The 27,154-nt window shown below is 39.9% G+C and overlaps 1 protein-coding gene across 2 annotated transcripts in view; it reads left to right on the top strand.

Moving 5' to 3' along the window:
- RAB10 (RAB10, member RAS oncogene family) overlaps window positions 1–19,838 on the top strand; it is an 88,849-nt gene extending 69,011 nt beyond the window's left edge. For both annotated transcript variants that reach the window (XM_045447484.1, XM_045447485.1), the window contains exons 3-6: window positions 6,410–6,548; window positions 11,518–11,607; window positions 12,092–12,193; window positions 17,218–19,838. In XM_045447484.1, the coding sequence (XP_045303440.1) occupies window positions 6,410–6,548; window positions 11,518–11,607; window positions 12,092–12,193; window positions 17,218–17,301 (415 nt within the window). In that variant the 3' untranslated portion in view covers window positions 17,302–19,838. The remainder of the gene's footprint in view (window positions 1–6,409; window positions 6,549–11,517; window positions 11,608–12,091; window positions 12,194–17,217) is intronic.
- Window positions 19,839–27,154: the final 7,316 nt, after the last annotated feature.

The following is a 27,154-nucleotide window of genomic DNA, read 5'->3' as shown; positions in this document are numbered from 1 at the left end:
ACTTCTGTTGCTATGCTTAATTTGTAAAACTTAACCTAGAAACTTCTTAGGGGCCAAGGCAAAAAAAAAGGGGTGGGGGGACTGGGAAGGGGGGCTTTCCACAATAGATTGCATTACTCTTTTCAGAAATAATATGAAAAATGGGGAAAAAATAGATCAGAACAAAAAAGAATACATTTTCATAAAGCTCCTTCCTGTGGTGATTTTTAATAAATTAACACATTAAAAGGTAGTGGTGATAAAAACTATGGTCTAAGAATGTGAATAAACATGTAAATACAAATACATATGTGTGCCTGTATGTGTGTGTAGTCTTTACCAGTCTAACCTGATGTAAGAATACAACCCGGAAGAACTGATAGTGTGTCTCTTAGATGTTTTTTCTTAAATGACAGTTCTGTTGACAGTTTTTTGGTGTTGCATTACCTCCTACCTCTGCTTCTGCACACACACCCCTTTTCAACACAGTAAATAGAATGATTCTTTGTAAACCCCGGTTAAATTACTTCTTTTTGTAAAACCCTCCAGTAGACTTCCCATCTCAGAGGAAAAGCTGAAGTCCTGTTGACCTCTTTACTCTTCCCCCACCATGTGTCAGGACTTTTGTACTTGTTCTTCCCGTCTTCTTGGAACACTCTGGTGCCCTGATACTTCCTTTTTCCCTTCACCTTCTCACCGAAGCCTTCCCTCACCACCCTGTTTAAGATTTTACTTGATTGCACCATCTCCAGCATTAGCCCCTATTCTCTTTACTTTTTGTGTTCTTGGTACTTGAAGATACATAGTTCTAGGAATTACGATTTATTTGTTTGTTATCTGCCCCCAGGAGCATATAAACTTCATTAAAGCAGGAGTTTTTGTTCTGTTTACAGCTTTCTCTCCAGTGCCTAGAAGCATGTCTGGCATGTACTGTTTGTTCAATAAATACCTACAGAATGAATAAATGGGATTTTATATTATTTTAAAGGGCAGATCCATGTACTTTGAGATGAGATGGGCAAGTGACAGACCTGAAATTCTTTCTCTTCTGAAAATTGAAAAGTCCAGCCAGGTTGTCTTTAACTTGGCTAAATAAAAAATCATCTCATTTTATCTTTATACAGAAATAGGCTTCAGGGAAAGCCAGGGATTTCCTTGTGAAGCAGTTTTGAGTACAGCTTAAACACTGACACACTAACTTGAGAGAGCATCTGCAGAGATGGTGTTGACTTGGGACAATCACAAAATGACATTATTGCATCTTTGTATATTTTTATACTACGGATTGCTTTGAGGTTATCTATAACACATACACAAATAAATTATGGAATTTTACTTTAGTTGTTTCTTTTAGTTGTGAATGAAAAAACAAAGATCCAGAAGGGTTGCAGTACCTTCAAGTTCACCCACCTGGAAGGATTAGAACCTGAGGATAAACTTGGATCTGACTCCAAACCCATGTTCTCTGTTTGTTCTTGTATAATGGTTAGCACACAGTAGACAGTCAGTACATATTTGAATTGATGGATAGAGGGCAGATGTACGAACACTGTAATTGTACACCAGGATTGAGCGTAAGGAATATTGATGTATTGGAAGTTGTGTTCTATTTCTGGCTACACATATTTTTAGGCATATAAGCATTATTTTTAAATATTAAAAAAAATTTTTTTTTAATGTTTATTTCTTTTTGAGAGAGACAGAGACAGAATGCGAGTAGATTAGGGGGCAGAGAGAGGGAGACAGAATCTGAAGTAGGCTCCAGGCTCTGACTGTCAGCACAGAGCCCGATGCGGGGCTCGAACTCATGAGCTGCGAGATCATGACCTGAGCTGAAGTCAGACACTGAACCGACTGAGCCACCCAGGCACCCCTAAAAATATTTTTAATGTTTATTTATTTTCGAGAGAGAGAGAGAGAGAAGGGGAGGGGCAGAGAGAGGACAGAGGTTCCGAAGCAGGCTCTGTGTTGACCGCAGAGAGCCTGATGCCCAGCTTGAACTCATGAACCACGAGATCGTGACCTGAGCTGAAGTCGGACACTTAACCGACTGAGCCACCCAGGTACTTCTGAGCATTATTTTAAAAATACGTTTTTTAAGGATTATATAACTGAATTAGAGCGGCTTGATTATAAAATAATGAAGAATGCAAGATAGGATTCTGAAGTACTGACTGATTAACATTTGAATGCTTGTTCTCCCATGTAAAGACCATGGATTCTGCGATGAACAAGACAAATCTGATGGAACTTAAATTTTAGAGGACATGGGAGACAGTAAAGAAATAAATCTGTAATAAGTTTTATACAGAGAAGTGAAGTAGGGAGTCGGAATGGAGAGAGACTGGATGACTATTTAAATTGGGCGGCTGGAGAAAGCTTCATTGTTAAGGTGACGGTTCAGATGTGAACATGAGGAGCCAGTGAGGCTGTGGGAACAGCTAGTAGTTTTCAAGTGAAAGCAAGCTTGTGAATTTGGTGACGTTAAAAAAAAAAAAAAACGTGAGACCAACGAGCTCAAATTATTAAATAAAACAAAAACAAAAAAACGCGGCTCTAGCTTCGAAGGAAAGGAATATATCAAAATATGGGGGGCTGGAGAAAAGAACAAGTCCTGTAACCCTTTGAAAGCCTCGAGATAAGGTTTTGAAACTGGTTCTGGTTATAATGAATTGGAAATTTTGTTTTGTTTTTTAGCCTAGTAATCTTTTGTGTTTGTTTTGTGATAGCTTTATTGAGATAAGACTTAATTCATGTACCATGTAACTCATCCATTTTAAAAGTGTACACTTAGTTTTTTAGTGTATTTACAATGTATATATTCACCATCATCACAATTTTAGAACATGTGTATATTCCAAAAAAGAAACTGCCCATCCTGCCCAAACCCTTCAGCCAGGGCAACCACTAAATGTCTGTGGATTTTCCTGTTGTGAACATTTCATATTAATGGAATCATACACTATCTGGTCTTTTGTTTCTGATTTCTTTCACTTAACATAATGGTATCAGTTATCAAGTTTCACCCATGTTGTAAGCAGATAATCAGTACTTTATTCTGTTTTGTGGCTGAATAATATTCCATTCTCTGACTAGATCACATTTTATTTATCCATCAATTATCGGACATTTAGATTGTTTCTACTTTTTGGCTATTAAGAATAATGTTGTTATGAACATCCGTGTATGAGTTTTTGTGTGGGCATATGTTTTCATTTCTCTTGGGTATGTACCAAGGAGTAGAATTGCAGAATCATATGGTAGCTGTATGTTGCACATTTTGAGGAACCGCCAGACTATTTTGCACAGTGGCAGCATTAGTTTAAAGAAGATCACTCTGGCTACTATGTGGGGACTGTCAGCCTGTGTATCTCTGAATGTTAGAATGCTAGCCAGAGAAACCGAGAATGAGCAGCCAGTGCCATAGAGCTAAGGGCAGAAATAGGTGGTGTCAGAAGAGTCATGAGAATAAAATGTTTTAAAATGAGAAGGTGGTCAATTTTATGGCATCCTGATGAATGGGTAAAATATACAGAAAGGAACTAAATCCTGGATTTAGCTATCAGTGGTTTCTGGAGACCTCTTGAAGAAGAGCAGAACCTTGCTGGGGAGATTTTTTTTTAGATCTAGACAAGCTGGTTTTAAACTTTTTAAGATTTTTTTTTTAACATTTATTTATTTTTGAGAGACAGAAACAGAGTATGAGCAGGGGAGGGGCAGAGAGAGAGGGAGACACAGAATCTGAAGCAGGCTCCAGGCTCTGAGCTGTCAGCCCAGAGCCTGACGTGGGGCTCAAACTCGCAAACTGTGAGATCATGACCTGAGCTGAAGTCGGACGCTCAACTGACTGAGCCACCCAGGCACCCCGGGTTTCAAAATTTGAAACTTTTGCTCTACAAAAGACCCTGTCAAGAGAATTAAAAAACTGGGTACAGAACCCTAAACATGCGACAGTTTAAAAAAATAAAATAAGGGGGCGCCTGGGTGGCGCAGTCGGTTGAGCGTCCGACTTCAGCCAGGTCACGATTTCGCGGTCCGTGAGTTCGAGCCCCGCGTCGGGCTCTGGGCTGATGGCTCAGAGCCTGGAGCCTGTTTCCGATTCTGTGTCTCCCTCTCTCTCTGCCCTTCCCCCGTTCATGCTCTGTCTCTCTCTGTCCCAAAAATAAATAAACGTTGAAAAAAAAAATTAAAAAAAAATTAAATAAGGAATCTAATTAGAAAATGCGCAGAAAACAAGAACAGCATTTCACCAGAGGGGATACGTGGATGGCAAATAATTACATGAAAAAATGCTCACCATCATTAGCCATAGAGAAATGCAAATTAAAATGATGAGGTATCACTCGCAACCTATTTATTAGATTAAAAAATAGAGCGACAACACCAAATGCTGATGGATGCAGAGAAACTGGATGTGTTATGTTACATTGCTAGTCAAAATATAAAGTGGTGTAGCCACTCTAGAAAGGTTTGGCAGTTTCTTATAAAGTTAAACATATACTTATCATATGGCTCAGCAGTCACATTCCTGGATATTCATCCCACAGAAAAGAAAACTCAATTTCCACACAAGAACTTACACGTAAGTATTCATAGCACCTTTATTTGTAATGGCCCAAAACTGGAAGCAACCCAAACATCCTTCCATGGATGAGTGATTAGACATATTGTGATATGTCCATACCATGGAATACTATTCAGTAATAGCACAGAACAGATTATAATACAACAGATTGTATTATATGCAACAACGTGGGTGGATCTCAAAGAGATTTATGGTTAAAAAAAGTGAAAAACAACCATTTCAAAAGGTTGTATACAGCATGATTACATTTATATAACATTCTGGAAATGACGAAATTATAGATACGGAAAACGTAATTGGCCAGGGTGTAGGACTATAGGAGATGGAAAGGTGATGCAACAATTTTCTATCTTGTTTCTGGTGGTGATTACACGTATCTATACATGTGATAGAATTGCAGAGAACTAATACATGCATGTGCGCATGCATGTTAAAAAAAAAACTCTAAATATGGTCATTTGATTGTACCAATGTAACTTTCTTGGTTTTGCTTTTGTGAGATGGTGTATGATGTTACCATTGGGGAGAGCTGGGTGAAGGATACACAAGAATACATTTTTGTAACTTCCAGTGAGCCTGTAATTATTTTAAAAAGAAAGTTCACTGGGGAGGGGAACAGAAATGTGATGTTAGTTGAAGAGATGTAGGGTTGAGAGTGGGTTTTTTTGTTTTAATTTTACTTTTTTACGAAAGATAAGAAGCCCACCTGGTGGCTCAGTTAGTTGGTTGAGCATCTGACTCTTGATTTCAGCTCAGGTCATGATCTCAACAGTTTGTGGGTTTGACCCTCGTGTCAGGCTCTGTGCTCATAGTGTGGAGCTTGCTTGGGATTCCCTCTCTCTCTGCCTTCTCCTGCCCGTGCTTTCTCTCAAAATAAATAAAGTTTAAATAAAACTTTAAACAAAAAAAGAGGGGGCACCTGGGTAGCTCAGTTGGTTGTGTCTGAAACTTGATTTTGGCTCAGGTCATCTCACAGTTCGTGAGTTCAAGCTCCACATCGGGGAGCTGTGCTGACAGCATGGAGCCTGCTTGGGATATTCATATTCATATTCTTTCTCTCTCTCTCTCTCTCTCTCTCTCCCCCTCCCCCTCCCCCTCTCCCTCTCCCTCTCTCCCCCTCTGCCCCTCCCCTGCTCAGCCTGCCTCTGCCCCTCCCTCCCTCCCTCCCTCTCTCTCTCTCTCTTAAATAAAATTAACTTTAAAAGATAGGGGATACTAAAGCATGTATGTTTGCTGATGAGAATGATCTATAAAAGGTAGAAATAGGTGATGCAAATAAGGGGGAAATTACAGGAGCAAAATACAGATCTTAGATCTCTGACATGAAAGAACTGAAAAATACGATTTACATATTTCCATCTTGTTAACTTAAAAATGAAGTTATCTTTATAACATTTTGTAAATGATTCCAAATGGGTAAATGTGGCTGTACTACGGTGTAGTCCTTTAATGTTCTAAATATTCCACATGCTTTTATATTACATTATGGAACTAGATCACTGAATAAAACAGAATTTTAAGAGTTTTTATTACACTTGCTGGTGTTCATATTAAAGTAATTTCCCAAGAGTTTTACATGTCATTCTTCTACTGTTTTCCCTTCCAGATTTTCATCCAGTATAGGTAGGTCATTAAGTTCTTTAACTAAAAAAAAAGTTATATATATTTATTCTTAAGAATAAACCAGAATTATTAACATCTAAGAATTAAATGAGTGGTTCAGTTTTGCTTTGTGGCATATAATGGATTTTTGTGTTTCTCTTACCAAACCCATTCTGTTTTGCCCTTTATCTAGAATGTAGTAATATCAAAATGCTCAATACAAATTATTGCTGTTTATTTCAGGGATACGGCAGGCCAGGAACGATTTCACACCATCACAACCTCCTACTACAGAGGAGCAATGGGTATCATGCTAGTATATGACATCACCAATGGTAAAAGTTTTGAAAACATCAGCAAATGGCTTAGAAACATAGATGAGGTAAGACCTAGAAATTGTATAAACCCCTTATAAAGACACATTTTTGTGTTAAGAATATTCTAGTTGATGTTTAGTATATAATGTACTGTCTTTATTAGTTATTTCTCCTTTTTAAAGGTTAATGTTATATTTTGCCTACCTTTGTCTTAAAGTTTTGGGTCTGTCTAGAACCCTGTCCAAGGCAGTTACTAACTTACCCAAAACCTTTATGCAGCCATCTTCTAAGATGGCCCCACATAGAAGCTACCAGTGGTTTTACACAGCTCTCTCTAAATGAATTATTTCTCAGTGAATTTTTATTGAATGAATGAATGAATGACTACCTTTTTCAGTAGGAATTTAAAAACAACAGAAAGGTCATATCACTTCTAGACATTTTGAAAGATACAGAGTAGTAATGTGTTAAAAACCTAACCAAGAAAATAGAACCATACCATTGCATGTGAAGATGTGAGTTTTTATAAGGTAAAATATGTGTCAAAGCATGTCTGCTTCTGTGCTGCAGCATAGGTAGCTTCTTGTTGAAATTATTTTTCATGTCTTACTGCTGCCTTCTAGACTTTTAATTTCATTAAGACTAATAACTCTTTAAAGCATTTTTGGCTAGGTACATGAAGATCAAGGCTTAAGCCAGCATTAGACACAAGATCATGATATCTTCAATGGTACCAGTCCTAACAGCTCATTACTACCTTTTCCATCGCTACAATAAATCTTCAAGGAGAAGCCTGTTAGTATTTAATAATCAGTTAACAGTTCACAGATTTTTGACACAAAAGGCTCCATTTTCGATTTCTTTTAGCCTTAATTTTATGATGCAGCCAAGTAGCATGTGTAGTAGGAGCAGTTTATAAAGAGACTGTGCAGTGTTGTTCTAATAGCAACCAGTTTTCTGAATTCTGTGACATGAACTGGATGTCCTACAGTTCAGTGCCATTCTGGCTCCACAAGTTTAAGGACTCAGTCACACAAGACTGCCCTTCCTTCAGATGTTAAATCCTGGTTCCCCAGGCTACCCTCACTTCTCTCTGACTTGGCTACAAATTTGGGAGTTCCTAGGACCCACTTTTGGCTCAGTAGTTGGCTAGAATGTCTCACAGAACTCAAGAAAGTGCTGTATTTACATTTATTATTTTATTATAAAGGATACAGTACAGGAACAGCTAAATGGAAGTGATGCATAGGCATATAGGTATTGGGGTTGGGGAACACTGCTTCCAAGCCGTCTCTGGACACGGCACCCTCTGGACATTTTGATTTGTTCAACCTGGAAGGTGCCATAACTTCATTGTTTCAGAGTTTAATCCAGGTTTTACTGTATAGGCATGGTTACTTAAATCATTGACCTCTGGTGATTGAACTTAATCTCTAGTCCCTTCTCCTCATGGGAGGTAGGGGAGTGGCTGAAGTTCCAATTCCTTAATTACATGTTTGGTTCCTCTGGTGACCACCTTCCATTGTGAAGCTCTGTAGGCACCCTCTGCCCTAGTTTTCATTAGCATAAACTTAGATAAGCAGAAAGGGCATTGTTACCAATAACAAAAGACAATCTGTCACTCTGGAAATTAGGAGTATTGTGCCAGGGGAGAAGGACCAAATATGTTTTTTATTATGTTACAGCCTTACATACTTAACTAAGGCTGGATGGCTTAAGTTTCCCAACATGAGAGTTAAGATACATAACTGACATATATAAGCCATCTAAGATATTGATGGGAGCACCTCCATGGCTCAGTCTGTTAAGCATCTGACTCTTGAGACTTGATTTCCGCTCAGGTCATGATCTGTCAGTTCTTGAGATTGAGCCCTGTGTTGGGCTCTGCACTGACAGCACAGAGCCTGCTTGGGATTCTCTGTCTCCTTCTTTCTCTGCCCCTCCACTGCTCATTCTCTCTCTCAAAATAAATATACATTTTTTTTTTAAAGGAGTTCTTATCTCAAGAATGGTGCTGCCTAATTTTCACTTTTTTGTAGAAATTAAAGCTTTAACTAAATGAAAAGAAGCTGAACTGATCCAACAACATTTTTATTTTTTTAAGGAAACTTAAAAAAAAATTTTTTTTAATGTTTATTTTTGTGTGAGAGAGAAAGAGATACATAGCATGAGCAGGGGAGGGGCAGAGAGAGAGAGGTAAACACAGAATCTGAAGTAGGTTCCAAGCTCTGAGCTGTCAGCCTGGAGCCAGATGCGGGGCTCGAACTCATGAACGGTGAGATCATGACCTGCGCCCAAGTCAGATGCTCAATCAACTGAGCCACGCAGGCATCCCGATCCAACATTTTCTAAAGGATTATATATCATGATCAAGAGGAATTTACTTAGGAATGCAAAGGTGGTTTAATATAAGAAATCAATCAGTATAGGGGCACCTGGGTGGCTCAGTTGGTTTAAGCATCTGATTTTGTCTCAGGTCATGATCTCACGGTTTGGTCTCTGAGTTCAAGCCTCTTGTTGATCTCTGCACTTACAGTGCGGATTCTGCTTGAGATTTTCTCTCTTTCTCCCCCCTCCTCCCACTCTCTCTCTCTCTCTCTCAAAACAAAATAAACTTAAAAAAGAAATCAATCAGTGTAATATACCATATTGATAGGAGGCAAAGAACCAACACCCTTTCATGATAAAAGCACTCCACAAACTAGAAATAGGAGAGAACCTCCTTAGCTTAATAAAAGATGTCTGTGGGGTGCCTGGGTGGCTCAGTTGGTTAGGCGACCGACTTTGGCTCAGGTCATGATCTCACAGTTCGTGGGTTTGAGCCCTGCGTGGGGCTCTGTGCTGACAGCTGAGACCTTGGAGCCTGCTTCGGATTCTGTGTCTCCCCCTCTCTCTGCCCCTCCCCAGCTCACACTGTGTGTCTCTCTGTCTCTCAATAATAAATAAATAAAAATGATTAATAAAAAAAAGATGTTTGTGAAAATCCCACAGCCAACATCATACCTGCCCCCTGCAACTAAGAAAATGAGAAGTATGCCACCTGTAATTCTTAATTGTAGTGGAGGTTCTAGCCAGGGCAATTAGGCAGAGGAAAATAAGGGGGCTCCCAGATTGGGAAGTAAAACTATATTTGTAAATAATGAGATTTTGTATATAGAAAATCCTAAGGAGTCCATACACATACACCAAAAAATAAAACTGTTAGAACCAATAAACACACTCAGTAAGCTTGGAGGAAATAAGATCAATATACAAAAATCAGTTGTATTTCTATACACGAGCAGTGAAAAATCCAGAAGTGAAATTAAGGATATAATTGCATTTACAGTAGCATCAAAAAGAAGAAAAACAATAAATTAAAAAAACAAAGAGGAAAACTAGTTATGAAAAATGTAACCAGACACGTACAAGACTTAAATACTGAAAAAATGTTACAAGAAATTAAAGAAGATCTGAGCAATTGGACACATACTTCGTGTTTATGAATTGGAAGATAAAATTCATATGGAAATGGAAGGGACCCAGAATAGCCAAACCCTCTTGATATAAGAAATGACATTTATTCTGAGACCTGAAGAAATGAGTACAAGTGACCCAGAAAAGAATGGGGCTAGTCAAAAAGAATGTGATGGGTTCAAATTTAAGACCAATCAAATCTCAAATTACTCCGTTATCTAGAAAACCTGTACCTTGGCTGCAGAGACATTCAGGGAAAGAAAGGTGTGTTGGGCCAAAGATAGATGATTTGCAAATACTTTTGGTATTCTGGGGGTTGGTTGCCTTTTCACTCTGGTAGTGACCTTTGACACACGCAAGTTTTTAATTTTGATGAAATATTAATTTGCCTATTTTTTCTTTTGTTGTCTATACTTTTGGTGTCGTATCCAAGAAACCATTAACAAATCCAGGGTCATAAAACTTGTTCCCCTGTATTTTCTTTTATGAGTTTTACAGTTTTAGGTCTTATATTTAGGCCTTTGATCCACTTTGAATTTAGTTTTGTATATGGTGTAAGTTGGGGGTCCCAACTTCATTCTGTTGCTTATTGATATTTGGTATGCCCAACACTATTTGTTGAAAAGACTTCTTTCCCCCATTGAATGGGCTTGGTACTCTTGTCAGAGCACTTGTCAGATGCATGCAAGGGGTTATTTCTTGGCTCTGGATTCTGTTTTATTTGTTTATATATATTTATTTATATCTGTTTTTTTTATGCCAGTGGCACACACTGTTTTGATTATTGTAGCTTTGTAATAAGTTTTGAAATCAGGAAGTAAGTATGAATCTTCCAACTTTGTACTTTTTCAAGATCATTTTTGGCTGTTTAGGGTCCCTTGAGATTACATATGAATTTTAGGGATGGGTTTTTCTATTTGTGCAAAAGATGTTACTAGGATTTCAGTGCTCTAGCAGTATAGCTTTTTTTTTTTTTTTTTAATGTTTATTTTGAGAGAGAGAGCATGCGCAAGTAGGGGAGGGGCAAAGAGGGAGAGAGAGAATATCCCAAGCAGGCACTGTGCTGTCAGCACAGAGCCTAGAGCGGGGCTCAATCTCTCAGACCGTGGTGAGATCATAACTTGAGCTGAAGTCAAGAGTGACTGAGCCTCCCAGGCACCCTAGCAGTATAGCTTTTTGAGATTTTAAGGGCTCTATAGAATTTATAATTAAGGCTTCTACAGGGTAATACATATTCTCCAAAATCATCATCCTTCTTGGATTTAGATTATGCATAAGAGATTCCAGTTTCAGATCTTTTGCCTAAATCTTCTCTTTTGGTGAGAATATATTAGAAACTATACAGCCTCTTATTGGGGGAAAATAATATTTGACAGCAATATTAGGGATTGTGTTTCTTTTTCTAAGTAACTTATGAATTTGTGTAGGCCTTAGCATGGGGATGATTTCAGGACGATTGCTTTAAAACTTTCAGATTATAAAAATGACACTGAAAATTGAGAAAAATAAAGTCATTTTTAGAGAATATCAAGCTATAATTGGTGGTAGTGTGTAAATTTAAAATTTTTTCCATTGTAGCATGCCAATGAAGATGTGGAAAGAATGTTACTAGGAAACAAATGTGATATGGATGATAAAAGAGTTGTACCTAAAGGAAAAGGAGAACAGGTAAAAAGCTCTGAATGAAACTAATATGCTTTCTTTGTAAAGATGGTATTGCTTTAGATTGGCTGGTACTGGTAATGGACGATGCTGAGCTATTCACAATGTTCTATAAATGCTGTGGGAAACAATAGTTTATCCTTTGAGTGAATTTTTTCAGTGCATGTCCAACATGTATGGGAGAATCAAACCTGTGGTGGTAGTATTGTTAACCTTATTTAAATTACAAAGAGGCTCTCAATTTTTTAACTTCAGACTTTAAGTACCTCACTTAGGCTATCTGAAGTAAACTCCCGAAGTGAGAAGAGGATTCTTTTAGTATTTTTGTTTATTTATTTTTGAAAGAACTTGACCATTTGAATCTTGACCCATCGAAATAACTTCGTTTTATATAACCTAGTAGAGACTGCTGCCTTTAGAATAATATTTTTTCCTCCAGGATGCACCCTATGCTTGATAATTTTATGATGACATTTTGCTTCTGTTGTAGATTGCAAGGGAGCATGGTATTAGATTTTTTGAGACTAGTGCAAAAGCAAATATAAACATCGAAAAGGCTTTTCTCACATTAGCTGAAGATATCCTTCGAAAGGTAAGATCGTATTTTTACTTTTTAATTCTAAGGTGCCAGTGTCACCATTGAGCATTTAGTCTTTTTTGAAGTACTAGATTAACATACAGAAATTAGATTTGGGTGGTATTGTTCGTAACTGTTTACCTATCACCAGCATCTAACCCTCCAAAGTGAAGTAGGACCTGGGGAGAACAGAGAGCCACTAGAAATCTGTGGCTTCTGGTCAGTGGTAACACTGTTCTGAACTCCCACACTGACTCTCAGGTCCCTAATTTCATGCTCCTTTTTTCAACTTTTTGTCCGGTCCATGGTGTTGTGGCTCTTTTGTTTACTTTTGGACTCATTTCTCTTAATACATTCTTTGCATTTCCATAGGTAATTTCTTAAAATTTAAGCTAATGGTGATTTGTACAGAATCATTTTTTTTCTATATAGTCATTTCTCAGATGTGCCAGTAAAGGGCACATATCTGTTATATACTGAATAAATACAGTAAATCCATCTCTATATTTCTTTTAGCCAATCATTTCAATCTGTGATGTGTTAAAAATGATAAAATGTAATCTCAGGGAATTAACTTTGCCTCAAGATTAGTTTCTGGGTTTAATTTGTGAAACTCACCACTACAAGTAACTTGTAGCAAAATTGGGAAATCTGATTTTCATATTTTTCCTCAGATGGTTAGATACAATCCACAGATTTGGTTATGAATCCTGAGTTCTCTATTCACTCTATAGTACATTTAAATGCACATAAAAACAGAACAAATCTGTTTTTACACAAATCCTGTAGGAGAAGCAAGCATTGTATAGGAGAAAATTTAATTGCTCTGGTAACTTTTCTATTTTTATAATTGAAACAATATTTTTTTTTCAAAAAACCAATCCCGGAATTTATCATTTATGTATATATAATTTATGTGTGTGTATATATATACATACATATATATAAAACATAAGGTGTAATAGAAATGGTATCTCAAATACAAATCTAGTGAAATTTCAGAGAAATCAAACAACTTACTTTTGTATATAGCAAAATGTAGTTGTCAACTATAATTGTGTGTTCAAACTGGAAAAAAAGTCATCAGTTATTGCTATTCAGAGTGACTGTAAAACAAACTAACAAAAATGAAGTTAAGGATATAATTCCATTTACAGTAGCATCAAAAAGAAGAAAAACAAACAGTAAATTTAAAAAATAAGAAAAACCAGTTATGAAAGTAAAATACTAGGTGGACAAGGAAAAATGTTTGTACTTTTTAATTTAAAGTTTATTTATCTTGAGAAGGACAAAGCACAGGCGCTGAAGGAGCGGAGAGGGTGGGGGAGGGAGAATCCCAGGCAGGCTCCACAGTGTCAGCACAGAGACCAGTGCAGGGCTCAAACTCATAAACTGGGAGATCCTTATCTGAGCCGAAACCCGGAGTCAGACAGTTAACTAACCAATGGAACCACCCAGGCACCCCAAAATGTTTGCATTTTTAGTTAAATGAAGGGAATAACAGGGATAGAAAAATATTTTTAAAAATTTTTTTAAATACTTACTTTTGAGAGAGAGAGAGCATGCGACCATATGTGAGCATGCGCGAGCAGAGGAGGGGCAGAGAGAGAGGGAGACACAAAATCCAAAGCAGGCTCCAGGCTCTGAGCTGTCAGCACAGAGCCCAACGCAGAGCTCGAACTTGTGAACCGCGAGATCATGAAGATGGACTGAGCTGCCTAGGTGCCCCACAAAATACTTTTTAAGTTAGTGATAATATACTTTGTATTTCAGAGCTTTGTGGGTCACAGTGAAAAATTATTCCAGTACCCATAAGATTTACCATAACACTTGTTAATATTCTTTTGTGTTCTTTCTCTTTCTGGATTTTTTAGTTTTCTCCATGGTTTCTGATTTCTTTCTGTCCATACTGTAGCCCTCAACTTCTCACTAATCTTGGCATTTTTTAAAAATGCTTATATAATCATATAATCTGTTTCCCTATGAAATAGGTTTTCCTTGTTCTCATATCAAAGGCTCAAAAGTATGGATACACCAATAAAGAAAGATCTCAGTCTGGAGTCTTCCCCATGTAGGCAGGCCCAAATGTGAGGTTGCATTTTTTTTCTATGCACATACATAATGCTTTTCATTGTGGTCAGGTTATGAGTTAAAACATCAAACATGAACTTGTTTTACATTGGAATATGGGAAACAGGAGTGATGCTTGAGAGAGAGACAGAGAGCAAGCAGGGTAGGGGCAGAAAGAGAGAGAATCCCAAGCAGGCTCCGCACTGTCACCATGGAGCCTGATGTGGGGCTTGAACCCATGAATCACGAAATCATGACCTGAGCTGAAGTCGGACACTCAACTGGCTGAGCCACCCAGGTGCTCCAAGAAAAATTAACTTCAGAGTGAAAGCAATTTAAACCATTTTTTAACTTATTAGACTAGGTATTTCATTCTCATGGTTCAAACATTTAAAATAAAGAGAGTGAAAGTGCAGAGAAGTTTCCCACTGCATTCCCCCAACTCCTCATTTCTCCCCCACAGGTAACCAGTTTAACTAACCTCTTAGTTATTAATATAGCTGTTAATATGAATATATTTTTATTCCCACTCTTTGGGTAAGGCAGCGTGTACACTGGCGCTTTAAATGTATACGTAAAGTCCACTTTTTAAATCATTGAATGCTACTCCCTTGAGTTGATTTGTCATAATTAAACAGGTTTTCTCAAGGACATTTGAGTGATTTTCAACCTTATCTCATAAATTGTATTGCAGTGAATAATCCTGTATTTAAATCATTTTGTAAGTGCATGATTATGTGCAAATATATGAAGTACAGATACCTGGAAGTGGCCAAAGAGAAAATATATGTGTTTTTTAATAATTGTGATACATGGCGCCACATGCTTTCCTGAGGGTTGTACCCATTAACACTCCTGCTAGCAGTGTATGGGGACGTCTGTTTACTCACACTCTGACCACATAGTGGGTTGTAAGACCTTCAGATCTTCCCCAACCTGACAGGTTTAAAAACAAGAAACAAAGGTGGATTTAATTTGCAGCTTTCTTGAGTAAGGTGAGCATTTTTAAAGATCTCTTTAACAATCACTTTTGTATTTCCTTTTGTGTAAACTTGTTTTATTCTTTCCCTCACTTTTTAAATGTAGTTATTGGCCTTTCTCTTATTCTTGGCTGGGAACAGCTTGGAGTTGTACTTAATAAACTTGATTAATACTTTTGGCTCTAAAATGTTTTGCTCTGCATAGAATAATTCCCTTTTTTAGGGAGTCTCTTTCAAGGCTCTAAGTTAAATTGTGAAGGGATGGACTGTGAATGAAGTGCTAAGTGAATAGATATAGTGACCTCCCTGCTTACAAGCACCCATGTTTGCTTGTTTTTAAGCACCCATGTACTTTTAACTGACCCACACCTGGAAGTTACCAGAGAAAGAGTATTTCCTGTGCAGTCATATTCTTCTGCTATGGGCGAGGTGCTGACTGGCCTCTTTCTCTTCTGTTCATTTTTCTCAAGATCTGCAATAGGAATAAAGTTAGTTCAGGAAAACTCACAAAGGTTTTTTAAATGCAAAGCTTGTAGCTATAACGCACAATGAGGAGAAGAATCCCATAAAGCAGTGAGAATAGGTAGGTGACCTCGAAGTGCAAGTTGAAATTTCACCTCAGTATTAGTTAAGCAGGTTTCTCTTGGGCTACATGCCTTTAAAATATTTTGTTTCCCCCCCTGGGTTACCTTAACTTTATATTGTTTCTAGGAGAGAATATATTCCCAGTTACACCCTAGCTTTTAAATTTTCACTCATGATGAACTACTGTTAACACACAAAACAATCTGGATACATTTCCCAGACTGATACTGAGTAAAGGGAGTCATGCATAAAAGAATACATAAAACATGGTTCCGTGTATATGAAGGTCAAGAACAGAAAAAAACCTAATCTCCGGTGACAGAAATGAGAGTACTGGTTACCTTTAGTAGGGTAGTACTGGCTAGAAAGGGATATAAGGGAGCCTTCTGGGAGTATTACATTCTAGATTTTGATCTGATAGTTTCACATTATATACTAAGCACAGTTAAGATTTGGTGGCTCAGTCGGTTAAGCATCTGACTTCGACTAGGTAATGATTTTGTGGTTCGTGAGTTCGAGCCCTGTGTCAGGCTCTGTGCTGACAGCTCAGAGCCTGGAGCCTGCTTCACATTCTGTGTCTCCCTTTCTCTCTGCCCCTCCCCTGCTCGTGTTCTGTCTCTATCAAAAGTAAACATTAAAAAAACAAAAAAAATTGTATACTTTACTAAATACAAGCTGTTGCTAAAAAATGTTCCTTTCATACATACAGTGTAGGCTGTCCATTGAGAAGATGATATTCTTATGATTTCAAAAGTACTATTTAGGATATTGGGGAAATACAGGAGTATTCATAGAAGAAAATAAAATCACTCAACCCCACTACCTAAGGGTTACTGCTGTTGACATTTGATGTCTCTCCTTTTGACTTTTTTTCTGTGTCCATCTTTAACATGAATTCTACAACTTTGTGTTCTGCCCCACCCATTTCCTTCCACTTAATGTTAGCATATCATTGTTGAGACTGCCTTTTTAAAGGTATGGTAAAGTATCACAAGCTTCAGTCTCAAAAGGCAAGTTAACTAGACAGAAAAGGGCTGGTTCACTTCTCTGAGGTTAGACTCGACCCAACATTAGTTTTATACATTTGCCTGATAATGCTTTTTAAGTCCTAAACACTCAGGGGTCAGGGCTAAGAAAAACCTCTGTGCAAACAGCAGAAAGGATATTGGAAGCTTTATTAAAAGGATGCCAGGAGGCCTCTAGACATTCGCAGCTTGGAGTGAGCAGGCAAAATGTAGATCAGAAACAAAGCTGCCAAATCTTTACTTTTTGCGTGGGAGAGAACACCTATATTATGTGACCGTAATTACGTTTTGTTACATTTATGAGAATATTTGTGTTGAATCTTGATTTTTTCATAGCAGTGTTTATTCATGGGTTACTTTCCTTGTGTGTGTGTTCCAGACCCCTGTAAAAGAGCCCAACAGTGAGAATGTAGATATCAGCAGTGGAGGAGGCGTGACAGGCTGGAAGAGCAAATGTTGCTGAACATCCTCCTGTTCCGTCAGTTGCCATCCACCACCCTGTTGGCTCCTCTTGCTGCAAAATAAACCACTCTGTCCATTTTTAACTCGAAACAGATACTTTTGTTCCTCATCTTAATTATCCAATCCACCTATTTTATTTGTTCTTTCATCTGTGACTGCTTGCTGACTTTATAATTTTCTTCCAAAAAAAAAATGTATAGAAAAATCATGTCTGTGACTTCATTTTTAAATGTACTTGCTCAGCTCACCACTGCATTTCAGTTGTATTATAGTCCAGTTCTTCTTATCAACATTAAAACCTATAGCAATCATTTCAACTCTATTCTGCAAATTGTATAAGAATAAAAGTTAGAATTAACAATTTTATTTTGTACAACAGTGGAATTTTCTGTCATGGATAATGTGCTTGAGTCCCTATAATCTATAGACATGTGATAGCAAAAGAAACAAAAGCCAGGAAAACACTCATTTTCGCCTTGAATATGTAAATGGGATTAATTTTGTCCTGTGCCTTATGTGGAAAGGAACCGCTTTGGTTTTTCTTTTGTTTTGTTTTTTGTTTTGTTTTGTTTTGTTTTGTTTTGTTTTGTTTTGTTTTGTTTTGTTTTGGTGGAAGCATGTGCAGGAGACATACATATCATCCAAACATAAACCATTCAAATGTTTGTGGTTTGCTTGGCTATAATTTTCAAAGTAGTTAACTGAGGACAAAGGGTAATGCAGAAATGATAGCTTTGGTTTGCTGAGTCTTAATTTCAAGTGGCCTTGATACTTCAAACTGTTCCTGCCACCAGTTCTTCTGTTTGGCCACTTTCTCCTCGCTGTCTTCCTGCATGCTGCTTTATTTGCTCCCCCGCCCCCCACCACCACCCAATGGTATGAGTTATTTAAAAATGAAAGGGGCAAACTAGTAGGTTTTTCAAGTTTAACGTAAAGTACTGATTTAACTTGCTAAGTAAACTGAAAGAGAAATTCTAACTGCCTACTACTATCTAATGTCTTTCCCTCATTTTCTCTTTCCCCTAAAACTTCTGCCCCCGGTTCCTTCATCAGCTCTTTTACTTCATGCTCCTCTTCCCTCTCTGTTCCCTTTCTATCCATTGAGTTTATGAAATGGAAGAGTTCATTGCATGCACTAGTGTTTGGAGGGTGTTGTGGTTTGTCTTTCTAATTAGGTGTATAGCCTATTCACTTTCCTAGAATAAATCTCTTAACCTAAATTTGAAGAGTCTCCATTTTGGCAACTCCTCTAGCAGTTTGGTAGCCCAGTAAAAGTTATTTTTTTTGTTTTGTTTTTTTTTTTTTGTTTGTTTGTTTGGTTGGTTGGTTTTTTTTTTAAGGTGGGAAGGAGGAGTGAAGTTTATTAACATGTTTGCCAAATATAGTGAGATTTGGCCTTTGAAGAACACTTTTTCAGTGTTAAGTTGTCTTTACCTTAAGATTAGAAGTACTTTAGAGTATTATTAATTTTAAGTCCTATCTTCACATCCCTTTGGAAAACTTGTATTACCATGGATTTGGGAAAAGGACAACAAAAGGCTTTTCGTGTACAGATCAGATCTCCGGCTATCTCTAACCCTGTCCTTTTTCACTTCATTTTTCTAGTTTCGCTTCATTGCTTATCATCAGGATAGGGTAAGTTAAGTTTGCTACGCTGCTAGCATCCTAAGATGATACCTTTGTTGAAATAATTGTGAATAGCATGATTCATTTCTAGCAGAGGCTGAGTTTAGGACAGCAGCTTCCATTGAAAAGTCTTTCTGTGTCGTGGGTAGCATTTTAATGCCCTCTTGGCTCACATCACCAACATAGGGACGTATCTGCTCTGAACATCCATGAATTTTTCAGATAGTGCCCTAAAAACAATTTTATATGCCTCACTGGTGGTTGTTCGTAGGTTTTTTTCCTTCACTTGACTTTATCATTGTTTACTAGTAAAAGCAGCATTGCCAAATAATCCCTAATTTTCCACTAAAAATAATAATGAAATGAGGTTAAGCTTCTCGAAAAGTTATAGGTTAAACCTACTGTCGTTAGATTAATTTTAATGTATGTGTTGCTTTCCTTTATCTGGAATGTGGCAATAGCTTTTTTATTTTTTAACCCTCTTTAATCCTTATTCAATTCAGTGACTTAAGGTTTGAGAGCTAAACACTGGGATTTTTGGGTAACAGACTGACAGTTTTGTTGTTTGCATAATTATAATCGGCATTGTACATAGAAAGGATATGGCTACCTTTTGTTAAATCTGCACTTTCTAAATATCAAAAAAAAAAGGGAAATGGAGTATAAATCAATTTTTGTATAACCTGTTTGAAACATGAGTTTTATTTGCTTAATATTAGGGCTTTGCCCCTTTTTCTGTAAGTCTCTTGGGATCCTGTGTAGAAGCTGTTCTCATTAAACACCAAACAGTTAAGTCCATTCTCTGGTACTAGCTACAAATTCGGTTTCATATTCTACTTAACAATTTAAATAAACTGAAATATTTCTAGATGGTCTACTTCTGTTCATATAAAAACAAAACTTGATTTCCAACTGTGTGGCTTGGTTTTCATTTATTTATGGAGTTGGAGGATTACTTCTGAAAACAATGCAAAATAGCAAACTGAGTATCAGAGGGGCAGAAAGTTCAAGAACTACCTTTGGTAAGAAACTGCTTAAAAAACGGAGCTCTCTGGGGCACTAAAGCAGCATCGTCCTGGTGTCCAAAGAGACGCCACGGTCATAGGGTCATGGTCCCTCTGCGGCTGACAGCGCTGGATTCTGCCGAAGGCCAGCTGCCACCGAGCGCAGCAGACTCCCCGGGGGCACCGCGGTGGGCTCCCGCGCTGGAGGGCCGAGCACTTGCTGCGGCAGTGACCATCCTCTTGTCCGAAAAAAAGTATTTCCTTTTTTGTGAACCATCAGCAACAGCTTTGTTTTATAGAGAGAAAGCGCTTGATCCCGTATTAGGGTGTTATTAGTAGAGATAAATGTTGACGAGATGATCTCTGCTGGCAGGGTAATGAGTAGTTTTCTCCTACTGCGATGTTGATAGGAGCCCCCGGGAGTGTTTTTAATGCTTCCCCATTCACTCCAACTGTCTCTGTTTTGTACGTCTAGGATGAGGCCCACGATTCTCTTTTTGATATTGGTATGGGAAGACAGAACACGGTCTCTGCCCTTAAGTGTATGATTTTGTTTAGAAAGCAAAAGCAGTAATGAGGTAAGCAGACGTAAGAGCCAACTAGGGGCACCTGGCTGGCTCAGTCGGTGGAGCACGCAGCTCTTGATCTCAGGGGAGTCATAAGTTGAAGCCCCACATTGGATGTAGAGCTTACCCAATTAGATGTGATTCAGGTTTTAAGTGCTGTATTGTATTTAAAACTTAAAAAAATTTTTTTTATTTATTATTTTTGAGAGAGCAAAGCAGGGAAGGGTCAGAGAGAGAGGGAGAAACAGAATCGGCAGCAGGCTCCAGGCTCTGAGCTCTCAGGACAGAACCCGACGCGGGGCTCGAACCCACAGACCGTGAGATCATGACCTGAGCTGTAGTCGGCCGCCCAGCCGACTGAGCCACCCAGGCGCCCCAAGTGCTGTATTAATATTTAAGAGCAAGTTCAGTTGGTGGGTAATAGTTGGGGTGGCTTTTGAGGGAATAGGGACATGAATTGGTTCTTAAATAAGTGAATTGTTTAAGGGGGAGGGGAAGGAGGGTCCACAAGTATATTTGTAACAGGCTTTGCTTACGTGAGAAACCAGAAGCCCAACTGGTTGATGATTGGCAGTGGGGAATCCTGGTAAGCTCTCGGAAGTGGCAAGAGAGAAGTGTGTCTGAGGAAAACAAGTCTGGAGGTGTTGGAAACGGAGAAAAAGCAGGAGGGTCCTAGAGATTGATCACCTAGGAAGTTAGGTGAATTGAGATTTGAATAGGACCAGGCTAAAATGATGGCAGAGGGCAATGCAGGGTTTTCAGTTCCAGTAGGTGAAAGGGAAAGAATATTTCTTGCCTACCAAGGAGCCTGATAGATACTGTGACGTGGTTCTACATTCTTTGGGTTATGTCCACAACTACCTGGTGAAATGGTATCCATTTTACAAAATAAAACATGTCAGATTAAGTCTTACGGTTGCACATCCAGTTGGTGCTGGAGTTGGGTTTGGAAAACAAGCGTGATGCCAGTGCTCCTCCTTTTCATCTCCACTTTACCAGTTTCTCAGGATAAGAGTCTTAGGGTTTGGTTATAGTGATTATAATGGGGGTGATCAACATGTGCCAGAGCCCACAGAAAGAGTGCTGGAGTGTAGTCTTAACCTGGTTTTTAAAAAACAATTTTATTTACTTAATCTCTACACCCAACACGGGGCTCGAACTCACAACCCTGGGATTAGGAGACGCGTGCTCTTCTGACAGCCAGCCGGGTGCCCCAGGTCTTACCGAGCTAATGTTAACCATTGAGCCTAACCTTGACACTTTTCTAACAGAGTAAAGTCCTTGTTAGTTTAAACCTATATTCCCCCTTGCCACCCGACCAATTTTATGTTTCCTCCTTCTTCCAGACGTCTTTAGCCTGAAGGTCAACAATAAGGCAGTTGCTTTTCACATTTCTCTTAATTGGCTTTCTAAGGGTAGACTTTGAGAGGGACCTGGGTTGCTTATGAATTGCTACCACAAGTAATGGTGAAATAAAATACAGGAGAGGGGAAGGAAGGTAGCTGGATATAGTTTTTGCCAAATTCTTAGGTGGATTTGAGATCGTTTGTAACAAATGTCTAGTACGGTATAACTTCATATAAGATTAAGTCATACAAGCTTTTCTGGGACACTGAATTTAGGTCTGAGATTTCCAGCACGGAGGTAAAAAGGTGTGTAGTCTTGTTACATCTTAGAATGGTTGCTAAGGAAAAAATCTCTGGCACAAAATTCAGAAATTCCCGCCATTAAGGTTTAGTGGCCTACAAGTGAAAACGTCTCCAATGCAAGTTCCTAAAATGCATACATTTGCTTGTGTACTTCTACCCTTTTTGTGAATTTCCATAAAACAGTAAATTGAAAACCAGTGGTGGCATTTGTAGCTTTCTGGTGATTTGACTTACTGTTTATTTAAAGGTTCTTCAAGAGAGGGTAATTCACGTTCTCATTTGATTCAGAAATGGGCTCAGCTCGTCTTTTGACTGAAGCTAGAGAGTAGTCAATCCAAGATTACGCTCTCCCGTGACTGCTTCAAGTGCAGGGTCTTCGTGTTCGGTGAGAATGGTCCATTTACTTTCGACCAGATGTGCAGGTAGCAGAGTGGATATTGCTTTGAACACATGATCGGACTCCAAGGAGAGGCCCTCCACCCGTGCCTCTTCCGAAGTGCTTCAGGTATTCCGTTAAAGCCTCTTGAGTTTCACGAATTACAGAAACCACTTAGGTCTGGCAGATTTGGGAGGCGGATGCTGCAGCGAGCAGTGCCTGTGAGGTGAAGGCACTGACTCTCCCCGGCGAGCTGTGGGATGAGATCGAGCTCTGGAGTGACTGTAGGTCGAGGGGCTGCGGCTGGGCGCCTTTCTCTGTGGCGCCTCCCATGGGCCGCCGCGTGAACAGCCGAGCGAGGGCTGCGCCCTCCTCCCATTCCGCGTCATCAGCACAGCCCTCCCTCCCCGCTCCCTCCCTCCTCCCATCCGCTCTCTCCTTCCTCCCATCCTGCGTCAACACAGGCCACGCGCTCTGCTTTCTAACCTTTCTAACCGGCCGAAGAAGTATTTCCTGGGAAAGAAATGTTTGAAGAGAACTGTGTAAAGAATAAATTCCTAGGACAGGGATCACTTTTCTGCTTTCAGCCCGAAGTCCCTCGTGTGGGAGGTTACATTCCTGTTTTTCTTATTAATCACCCAGCTTTGAGACCTCAGCCGCTGCCTGCCCTTCCTCTCCCCGTCACCACGTACTGTTCAGTCTCTCCCACTCCGCCCCCATTACTGCCCGCCTTCCCCTTCATACTCCCACCGCTCTAGTTTTGGTGCTCGGTCCTCTCTTCTGGACACTGCACCACTTTCAGGGCCCATCACCCCGTGTTGGCCTACCTCTCACACACCCCTTGTCCATCTTGCACGCATCAGAAGTTCACCTTCTGAACCCCCCTGCTCAGGAATCTCCAGTGGCCCAGTTGCCTACAGCAAGGATGTGTCCTGTGCTTTGGTCACAGTTTGTCACCATCCAAGCTTCCGGGGAAATAAAACGGTGAGTCGACCTAATCCGACAGTCGAAGACCTTCTCCAGGCCCCAACCCATGTTACAGCCTTAACTGTCAACCAAAGTGCTACACAAATGTACTTAGCTCTTTGGAGGCTTCAAAACAGGTCAGGTGACAAATCCTTGCCTCTGCCATCCCTTTGCTTAATTAAGACCCCTCCGTATCCGTTTTGGTTCTTTGCCTCGGATGGTAAAAACCAGCGTGGCTTTACTTACACGATGGAGGACATTTGTTACGAGGTTGTTAAAGGTGCATTTTTATAAGAAGGTGGTAGCAGTGGCATAATTTTCCATTTTCCACAAAGGCCGCCATAAAAACACAGCACGTAGGACAGCAGAACCCGCGAACGATGTATACAGCCAAAGTAGTTGATGACGTTCCCCCACAAGCCTCCAAATCTGACAGAAACGGGAGCTGCATAATAGCATCTGCGCAGAAGAAAACGGGGAAGAAATGGGGCATCTGATGGATCGAAGAACTCCAAGATAACCAGCAAGCTCTTGGAAACTCTGCCAGCCAGTGTTGGAGCCGTGGCTGACACTCACATGGGCTTGCACACTCCCAACAGCAAATGCAGGGAATCTTCTATAAACCGAGGGCTACCACAGACTGGGCCCTCAGAAGTTCCTTTTTCTCACTAAAAGAAACCAGAGCTTTGTGAAGAAATGGCAGAGTCCATGTTTGTGACAGGAAATGTATAAGATGAACCAGAAAATGTCACACCAGAGAAGTTCTGAAAATCTAAGCGATGAAGTTTTAGGGTGATGGGGGGTGGGGGGTTAGTTCCGGAGCCGATGGCCAAGAAAGAATTCTTGAAGATGTCTTTGGTGCAAAAAGGTGATTTTTATTAAAGCACGGGGACTGGACCCGTGGGCAGGAATTGCTACACTGCGGTTGTGACAGGTCACTCATTACATACCCTCGGGTTGGGCGGGGGTCAGGGATGGAGTAAGTCTCTAAGGTATTTTGGAAGCAAGGTTTCCAGGACCTAGAGGGGTGAGCTGTGCTAGGAAAACGCCATTTATTACCATTTAGCAAAACCTCAGACATGAGACCCTTCAGGTGTATATCAGGGGGCCATAAGCGTGGAGTATGATTGTCAACATATATCTTGGGGCAGTTGAGATAACGGAAGTTTCCAAAGGAATTTTTATATGTTAAGGTAGACTTGCAGGTTCCTGGGGGGGGGGGGGGGGGGGGGGGTCAGGATAATGTTAAGCCAAGATTCTCTTTGGCCACTAGCAGTGTCATCACGCAGGCAGCTGAGCTCATAGAAGGTGGTCACTCTGCCAGTTTCAAGGGCCTGTCAGTGGACTGTAGACAGCAAGGGAATTTAATGTTTCATTTGCCTTAGTTTCCCACATCATCGTGGCAAGCACTTACACCCCTTTCCTTTGTTCGTGGGTAGCCAGGAGTGTCCGGGGAATATCACACAGATCCCACCTGGGGTGGGGGACAGGACGGGGCGGGGTTTGCTGTGAACTGCACTTGGCTCTCAGCCTGCCCCACGCTCCCTCATCATAAGGATGTATGGCTTGGATGCCGGCTTGAAGAAGCCCACTCTGGCCAGAGAGAGGACATTTCAAACACATCAAATACTGTTAAATCTGTGTTTCCATAATGATGTGATACACATGTACGTGCACACACGCCCCTAATTGGTCGCTACTGGAGGTTGCTTGGGAAACAGTTCTCTCCCCCCGACCACACCTCTCCCTGGTAAAGAAAACAATCAAGAATTTACCTTGATTTCCCCTATCACTGGGTAGTAAAAGAGTGAAGGGGCCAGAATAAGCCACTGTGGCCTAAGAATTATTTTAAACTTAAAAGTATCTGAGTTTCTGAAATCCCTTATCTGCCTAAAAACATAGCTTCCCAAAAGAACTCACTTGTCACTAAGGAGCAACTCAGCTTTTGGACAGATTTGTATCACATCCAAATACATCGTCGCAGGACTATTTTACCCCCTGTCCTCCTAAGGGATCATTTATCTTTCCAAAAAGTCACTTAAGTGCCCCTTCTCCCCCTTCCCCCGTAAGAAGTCATTTGTCCCCTTGGAAGTGCCTCTCTGCCCTTCCCTATCCTCCATTAAAGTGGTATATAAACCCCAAATTCTAAGAGACACATTCTTCCATGAATGCACAGATACATAGTGAATAAAAATCTGCTTTTCTCTTGCTAATGTGTCTTTTGGTTGAGTTTGCAAGTTTCCAAACAACTGCCCCTAGGAGGACAGAGAACATTTTTCTTCTCAATAAATAGTAAACAAGGTGAAGTTAGTCTACAGAGAAGTATTCCACCAAAGAAGAGAGAAGCAACAGAATTTTACTGTTTTGAAACTGCTAATCAATTAATGGATCTAGGAATGACTAATGGCTAACATCACAAAGGGAGATTCAACAAAACAGAGACAGCCAGACATGTACTTCTGACCATTAACAGAATGCTTCCTGTGATGAGGCCATACCAAAAAATCTAAAGCCTCAGATCAAACCTTTGGTTTGGATGCAACTGCCAGTTTCTAGGAAACCTGAGGACGGAGGAACACACTGAACTGCATCAATCAACAAGATCCAGACCGGTAAATTTTACAAGAAAACTGATCCAGTCTCTTCAAACCATTAAATTTCAGTGGGGGCAGAGAGAGAGAGAGAGAGAGAGAGAGAGAGAGAGATTCTAAATGAATCAAAGACTGAAAGGGGAAAAGAAAAGGCAAAACTAAACTATAAGGTGTTTAGGGAGCCACAGAGGTTATATACTATAAAGAAAATTAATGAAATGATTACTCTAAAAGGACAGGGATATTCTTAGGGAGCGAGGAGTTATTAAGTGAGTTTCGGGGACAGCAAAATCTTCTGGCATGGGTGTTTACAAGGGTGTTTGCCTTGTAACAATTCATTAACCCATGCATTTGTTTTCTGGTGTTTTAAAGTGTATATTATATTTAATCATAAAGCCTCTGTGCGGGTTTAAACTTACAGTGGGTAGCCCCCAATCTCTGGGACCACAGAAGCAACTTCAGAGGCTGTGCAGCCCAGTCCCCTGCTCAAAATCAGGCTGAGCAGAATTGGTCTGCTAAGGTCTGACAGTTCCTGCTGCTGCACATCGTGCCCCAGGAATTGTCACTGCTGCCTCTGGGAACAATGTAGGTGCCACCACTGCCAGAATCCTGGCTAAGGTCAATACTGTGCAGCCTCCGCTCCTTTCAGTGGCTCTTGCTGCAAAGTCTGAGATGGTTATGTTGGTTGGTGAAGCCCCAAGTGCACACTTGTGCCCCCCGATGCTTGGGAAGTGAGGGAAAGGGTATCTCTTGATTTTAGCTTCACCTTACTCTGCATTAGAATCACCTGGGAAGTGCTTTTATTTATTTTTATTTTTTTATTTTTTAATGCTTATTTTTTAGAGAGAGAGGCAGAGTGCCAGTGGGGGAAGAGCAGACAGAGAGGGAGACAGAGTCTGAAGCAGGCTCCAGGCTCCGAGCTGTCAGCACAGAGCCCAAGGCGGAGCTCGAACTCACAAACTGCGAGAGCGTGACTTGAGCCGAAGTCGGACGCTTAACTGACTGGGCCACCCAGGTGCCCCTGGGAAGTGCTTTTAAAAATACCAATGCCAAAGTCACACCCTAGCCCAATTAAC

Source organism: Leopardus geoffroyi, chromosome A3 (assembly GCF_018350155.1).
Source record: "Leopardus geoffroyi isolate Oge1 chromosome A3, O.geoffroyi_Oge1_pat1.0, whole genome shotgun sequence".
In the NCBI taxonomy this organism is placed as follows: domain Eukaryota; kingdom Metazoa; phylum Chordata; class Mammalia; order Carnivora; family Felidae; genus Leopardus; species Leopardus geoffroyi.
Note: the sequence above shows the minus strand (reverse complement) of the source record. Positions and strands in the feature narration are given on the sequence as shown.